The following is a 7,500-nucleotide window of genomic DNA, read 5'->3' on the forward strand; positions in this document are numbered from 1 at the left end:
CGCTAGACTGCGCTGTGTCTTAGACACCTCGAAAGGCATTCATTTGCTGGGTCTTTGAGGTTGGCTGTCCAGGAGAACACCAGCATAGGGTTCATGAACCACAATATGGATCCATAAATACAACAAATGACTAAACGTCTTTACCTTTTTATCGTCCCTCGGAAATGACATTACTCCTAGTCTATTTAAAGCATTCAGACACTTAAATCAAACTCGGTCAATTTGCATCAGATGGCTTCGCTATCCAGAATGCAACGAGGTTTGGAGTTTGCCGTAAATGTCCGAATGCGTCTCACGGGATATGAATGAAACGCTGAAATAGTTTACCTTGAAAAAGTCGTCTTGATGTACGACACAACAGTTTGGTAAGTTCTTTATGAGTCTTCCCGTCAGAGTCGTCTTGCCTCCATTGGTCACTCTGAAACACACACACACACACACACACGTTTATTAAACAGTCACAGCGCTCCACAGAAGGTCAATATGTCCATCTCAAAGATTACTCACCCTCCTATTCCGATTATAAGCTTCATTCTGATCCTTTGTGATATTGGTCTTCCTAGCAAAGGAATCTCTTCCTTGAATTGCCAATAAAGTCGGGAATGCTTTCAGTCTCTCTCTCTCTCTCTCTCTCTCTCTCTCTCTCTCTCTCTCTTTCTCCCAGAATCTCCCTCTCTTTACTATTTCATTGATGGACTAGGCTTTCGCCTTCAATATATAGGCGGCTCGGCTTTGCGTCACGTCGACGTGGGTCGCCTGCCAATAAGGTCGCTCTCGGGGAACCAATCAGCGCGCGAGGCGTCTTGCTCGTTTGCATGTTGGCGCCGTTCCACCGGGCGCACCTGTCGCGCGACGTCCGTCGCCTCGCGCCGCTCCGAGGAGCGACGAAAGAGTGGAAAGATACCACCAAATCAAGCCAGCTCGCGCATAGTTTGCGTTTAACGCGCATCACGAGCGCTATCGAGACGAATTAAATCGGGGTAAACGAATAATAAACACCATCCGGGTTACAGACAGGAGTCACTATATAGCATTAAAGACGGATAGCTTTCATTAATCATAATCTGAAACATCATTGCTCATTTGTATGATAGGTCGTGTTTATGTGCATTGCTCTGATTATAAATGTAATCGTCAGGGTGCATTGTTATGTATATTATTACTTGCATTGCTATGCATATTTATATAGTAGTCAACATTTGAAGTGGATCATAATTCATCAAAGTTGTTCTAAGACAAGAATGGGTATTAGTTTAGTTTTAGGGCAACAGGTTTCGACTATGTTTTCAGAGTACAATAAATCAGCCTTAATGCTGATTTAATACTAATTCATATTAACATCGAAGATGCATAATTTTGTTAGTATATATTATACAATTGTGTATGCTCATAAATCAGTTTATTAAAGTATTATTGCTATACACGTGACCTGTGCTCCCTTCGCCATTGCCATTGTTTGAAATAAAAGTTTACATTTAATTATTTAGCTAACACCTATCCAGTGTGTAACAATTAATAAAGCAGGCCTAGTGGTGAAGCAATAAATAAATAAGTGGTAGTAAAAAAGAGCGATATCATTAAAAATCACTATAAAAATAAAGTTTTAGAGCTGTGATATAACATGCAATACAATATGACAATGATATATATATATATATATGCATATCATTATCATATTATACTGTATGTCATATGACAGCTCTGTTTTTTTTCTGTATATATATATGCATATATATAATATGTGTGATATGCACAGGCCTATATCTTCAGGAGCCTTGTTTCTACGCTCATCCTCTCTCATCATTTCAGCCCAGGATCATTTTACTCCGTGAGCTTCAGTCTGGCCAGGATCCCACGCGCGCTTGTTCACTTTCGACATCAACATCAAGCACAAACGCAGGACGCTTCGGACAGAGGACAGAGCTATTTCTGCTCGGCGCGCGTTCGGTTGTCAATCATTGCGTTACGGTGGCGCTCTCCACCTAAACGGAAGGGACGATTTCAGAGCCGAGCGTTAAATAAAGACGAGAGAGGCACGTGGTGCTTCAGGACGTTTCCTCTCATGACCGTCCTGATGAAATTGTTTCCAATTACTTGACCCGTCTCCTTGGCGCGGTGCGAGGGAACTTTTCTCCCGGACTGAGGTGAATAGTTCCATGCTTATCCAGCTCTCAGTAGACACCGCCATAGAGCTATATTTGGCATGATGTCTATGTGTGACACTGTACAAACGCTCCTGACGCAACTCACATAAATACCAGACTATCAACTTAATAGCAAACCACCCAATGCCAATAGCTCTGTTTCAAAACCATGTTTGTTGCATATATATATATATATATATATACACACACATACATATATATGAGAATATACATGATAATTTGACAATTGTTTGCATCGAATATTAATCCAATTTTAAATGACAACACTAACATTTCACTTCAAAATGATTGTTTCCACACTTGTTTCCACACTGAATATTCCATATTCTAATGTATTACATTCATGCAAGTTACGATTTATTATCTTTTAGTCATTCATAATTATCAGTCGTTTGACATTGAAGAGATAAACTTCAAAGCTTTCATCACTTCATGTGTAATTGTTTCCGGGTAATATATATATATATATATATGTGTGTGTGTGTGTGTGTGTAAGAAAATCAAAGCAAGTACATTTTTGAAGCTTTGAACTTTGGTTTTATGATACACGAGTCACACCGGTTTACTTTTATGACCGTAAACGTAAAACATTTTACTGCATATAATAATCACGCAGCTAAAGAACTCGATTGGATATATTATAATATTACACTAAAACAATATTTAGTTAAATCATGTGCATTTTACTAGTGGCATGTAATACTATCAATGACGAAATTAACGCTTTTACTTCTTATGTAGTTAGACAACAAAACGCATATTTAACAGGTATAATCATTCATTCGAAACCTAGTTAAAAGTTGCTTTTAAACACGGTTTACAATAATGCTACATTTGTAAAAATTTGCCTATAATTTACTACTTTATTTTAATTTCGGCATTTAATAACACCCTTTTAAAAGTAGATGTTGTACGCCTGTAATATTATTAACTAAAGGGACCTTTTTAGACGGAAACGTCTTCACTTTAACTAACGCTTTAACTAAAAACACAGACTGACCAAACATTAAAAGCCAAAAGACTGGAGACTGGTGGAGCTCAGGCCGCTTTAGTTAGCAATGTTTTGTTTCTGGCATTCGGGGAGCATATGACTTATGTTAAAGCAATGTTGATTCATGCAGCTGTCGTCGATTCGACCCGCGTTGACCTTCTCTCCTTCATTCACAGATGAGACACGCACAGGAAAGTCCAAAATGCGAAGCTTTTACAGTGAAGTCGAACTTTTATTAACTGTCACAACTCGTTCACTTATTGCACATCCTATGATACAAATGATTCACGCACAGCACGCTGTTAAACAGTCTGATAATGTACATTATACAATAATGTGGCTGAAAGGATCCCTTCAATATGAGTTATGAGCACTGGCGCGTGCTGATTGGTCAATCCAGCGGGTCAATGCAAAAACCAGCAGCCCTACCGCTAGCCTGCTTAATAAAATGGCGTGTTTATTGCTAATTAATAATTGAAAATTATACTACAGTTTTTTAAAAGGTAAGCAGTTGCGATCAATAAATTTTTTTGCAGCTAAAAACCACTTACCTTATAATAAACGAGCAATAAATATTCAATGAATAATTAATATTCAATATCCGTTTTAATGGCGCATTAGTAAATGTCGAAATTGACCTTATTTTGACCTTACATGTGGGAATAAATGAATGTAAAAAGTAAAATAAATTAATTAAAATACGATAAATAAATAAATCCAAAATACAGTTACAAAATAAATTAAGAACATACCAAATAAAGGCCAAAAATAATTAAACGACAAATTAAATATTTAAATTTTTTAAATAAAAAAAAAAAAAAATCATTTTATCTGTATTGTCAAGTCGATTATTCATTTAGTGATATAACATTTATTCATTTTTTAAGTTCGGTACCAATTAAAATGAACAAACGCTTTAGTAAATGTTATTATTAGTGATGTAGCTGACAAATAGAAGAGCGGCTGAGGCGTTTTATTATAAGAACGCTATCTGATTATAGATAAGAGTGCTCATAAGGCATCATGAAGGGAGGGAAAACAAGCTCCGCCTCCTGTGATGTCATAATGGCAAGTTGGAAGCACATGAGTCTATGTACATATACTTGCAGTGAACTCATGCGACTCACTGTGCCAAACGCTTCGGCTGTGTTAAGAACATCACACTACGGTACTACTTCTACAGTATGCACGGAATCTTCTGCGTTTACTGTATGAACACTGTATGCAGCGCACTCAACTTGACCTTTCGTTTCTAGCGCGACGACTGAAAAGTAAACCACATCGACCACGATCAACCTTCGCTGACTCATTTGATCGAACCGCCGAAGGTCAGATGAAGCTGCATCGGAATGAGAGAAGTCGATTAAAACATGCAATGTTTGACAGCAGCGCATACGGTTTAAAGTATGCAGTGCGTACCACGCAGTATGCTAGCATTCGGCTCGGAAACATAGCACCCGGCGGTTATTAAAGACGTCTATTCCAGTCGATGAGTCCCAGCGCACTTGACCCGCCTGCGTGTCACACTTTATGAGAACACAGCCTTCACATCCTCCGTACGTTTAATCGGATAAAAGTCGACACGAAGGCCGGGCTTCTTTTTTTTGTTAATAAACAATTGCTATTATTGCTGTGAACTCGCTCTCATGTGAACCACCGCATTGAAGAAGCAGCTCGACCGAAATCGGTCTGAAAAGAAAATGAGTTTGTGTCGTCATGGGAACAGATTTGGAGAATCGCACCAGCGCGCCGGCGTCGGACGCTCTGCGGTGAATGGGTGCCGTCAGAACGAGAGTCCGAAAAAAAAACCTTTTTTTTTACTTCAACTTTTGGTTAGAGCCGTTTAGGTCAGTTCTGGCTTGTAAACACTGCTCGAACCGTGCAGATTTCTCTTCTGATTCAGACCAGACCACTTAAACTTAAACGGTTATGGGCTATGTGCTTGTAAACGAGTCTTAAAAATGCCTTAATGATGGATTTTGTTCTTATAAACATTCGTTTTTTAAAAAAAAAAGTCAACTGATTGACCGGAGAGGCGTGGATTATATGCGTTTATCAGCTCATTCCCGACGGCACCCATTCACCACAGTTCATCCGTAGCTGAGACTTTGTTCTCGCAATCGCGAAGCTGTATATTGCGCTAACTAATCTCGCAATAACTATTTAATTTAGTGGTAGAAACAGGCTTCAATGCGAAAGTGAATTTTTTAATAAGCTATTTCTTCAACCGCGTACGAGATTTTAGAAAAGACCTGCCCAGAACTTTGACTTAATGATTATTTGGTGCTCGGTTGTTTTCGTAGCAGATTGTCGAACGTGATTTCATGTTGACGTCAGACCTGTACTCTGTTGCGTTACGTAACAGACCGAACGTGTTTCTCGTCGTGGAAGCGGTCGGCGGGCGAACACGGATAGAACATCCCGCCGGCGTTAGACATCCCACAATTCACATCTGTACAACACAATGACGGTTACACAAGAGTCTGCGGGCGCTCGTTTTAGCTCTCGCTCGCTCTCACTCGGCCCGCTTGTGATCCGGGTCAAAGGTCAAGCGCGCACTTTACACAGAAGTCCACAAACACCGTTGTCGTGTTTCGAGATGATGACGACGATTGCGTTCGTCCACATGATTGTTCTTTAAAGGAACATCTTTGGAAAATGACATGCACAGATGAATCCCTGCCTCGAGGTGTATCTGTAAATGAGAAAAAAAATATCATTCACGGTCACTATATTTATCGTTTTAACCTCCTGCAGATCATCGTTTCATTTAAATACGTCAGTATGATTTTTTTGTTTTGGTTTCAGTTATGTACATCATGGTAAACTAAAAAAAAAAAGATTTTTTTTCCCTTTTTTGTATTTATTTATTAATTTATTAATTATTATTGTTATTGTTTTTATTTATAGACATTTATTTCAGTTAACTTTTTCAAGTACTTTTAGTTAATAATCCATTCAGAGTTAATATATTATTTCATATATGTTCAATATATATATATTCATATAAACATATCATTTAATATATCACATATGATCTTGCTGAGCAAATAGCATCATCAAAATATTAAATTAAATATATACAAATTATTACATTAATGCATATATATATATATATATATATATATATATATATATATATATTTTTTTTTTTTTTTTTTTCAAATATATCAAATATTTAATATTTTGTGTATATTTAACAAGACATGCATTAGACTGAACAAGGCACAATTGTGAGGGGGAAAAAAAAAACAGAACCGTGAGAAAAAGATATAAAATTACCTTAAAAATCACAGAATTGTGAGATTCTGAGAGTTCTCCGAATTCTAAAAAAAAAAAAAAAATTTGTTTTTATTCCGTGACAGAAACGGTCTATATAAAATATAAACTATATTAAAAAAACCCCTTCAGAAGCTTGCTTTTTGCTGTAGCTCACAAATCAGTGCTTGTCACGCCGTCGTTTTTCGCATGTCTTATTTCAGTCTGTTCCTCGCACAAAGCTATCATGTGACTTGGAATAAAGCCCGTCGGTCACACGGACCGCCTTCACGGGGGGCTACGTCCTCGACGGCCACTGAAAAGGAAACGCAACGAGAACGAACGCAGCGGCACGCAGGTTCGAGCAAACAACGACCGAACTGTGGTTTCTGGGTGAACTGTCCCTTTAAGCTTCTCCCCTAACCGAAGTAAGGCGGACACGCGGGACGGTGTGCTTCTGCCGAGATATCGGCCATGTGCCGGTCAGTAGTCTGGTCAAAAATAGCAGCGGCGGACGGCAGGGTCGACGAGAGCAGCAGATGAGCTTTATGTAACGGAGCAGACGAGATGCCGCTCCTCTTGCCATTCAGAGACCCCAAATACGGCGTAAGGTCTAGAGGTCATAAACACACCCTGCTGCTCATCTACTGTTACGGTCAGACGCTCGCTCTCTTACCCAATGAGACGCCTCAGGGACAGGCCTCCGCTGCCACGGACGGCGGTCTGCAACATAAACAAAGCGTTTACGTCACGCGTGCCAAACAATCACATAAGAGCCTTTGAAATCAGCTCGAAAAATCACTTGCACTTTCATAATTGGACAAATGTTATGGATGTTCGGTGAGGAAAAAGCTTTTTCGGAGTTCGGGGGTGTCTGGAAAAAGTGTTAATAATAATTTAAATTAAAAAAATTATAATATTTAAAAAACAAGGCTGGAGTAAATAAAAATTTTGATATGAGCTACTGAAAAATATGTTAATGAATAAAAAATATGACTGAAATGAATAAATAATGCAGAGGAATAAATACAGATAATTAGAGACAATTTCGAATGAATAAATAAAGGATAAAGAAAATATGTAGAT

At 38.4% G+C, this 7,500-nt stretch overlaps 2 protein-coding genes across 4 annotated transcripts in view; both read right to left on the reverse strand.

Annotated features, from left to right (window-relative positions):
• Positions 1-685, reverse strand: part of nmrk2 (nicotinamide riboside kinase 2) — a 2,548-nt gene extending 1,863 nt beyond the window's left edge. Inside the window, exons 1-2 of one of the 2 annotated variants that reach the window (XM_043233462.1) lie at positions 508-685; positions 328-418 (exon numbers count right to left, since the gene is read on the reverse strand). In XM_043233462.1, the coding sequence (XP_043089397.1) occupies positions 328-418; positions 508-533 (117 nt within the window). In that variant the 5' untranslated portion in view covers positions 534-685. The remainder of the gene's footprint in view (positions 1-327; positions 419-507) is intronic. The other variant, XM_043233463.1, reaches the window with a different exon arrangement.
• Positions 686-3,367: 2,682 nt separating this feature from the next.
• atcayb (ATCAY kinesin light chain interacting caytaxin b) overlaps positions 3,368-7,500 on the reverse strand; it is an 18,437-nt gene continuing 14,304 nt past the window's right edge. The window contains exons 12-14 of one of the 2 annotated variants that reach the window (XR_006248983.1): positions 7,091-7,137; positions 6,439-6,482; positions 3,368-5,851 (exon numbers count right to left, since the gene is read on the reverse strand). Coding sequence is in view for 1 of the 2 variants with exons in the window: in XM_043233460.1 (XP_043089395.1) it covers positions 7,104-7,137 (34 nt within the window). In the remaining variant the exon portion in view is untranslated. The remainder of the gene's footprint in view (positions 5,852-6,438; positions 6,483-7,090; positions 7,138-7,500) is intronic. The other variant, XM_043233460.1, reaches the window with a different exon arrangement.

The sequence above is a fragment of the Puntigrus tetrazona genome, unplaced genomic scaffold (assembly GCF_018831695.1).
Source record: "Puntigrus tetrazona isolate hp1 unplaced genomic scaffold, ASM1883169v1 S000000837, whole genome shotgun sequence".
NCBI classification, from domain to species: domain Eukaryota; kingdom Metazoa; phylum Chordata; class Actinopteri; order Cypriniformes; family Cyprinidae; genus Puntigrus; species Puntigrus tetrazona.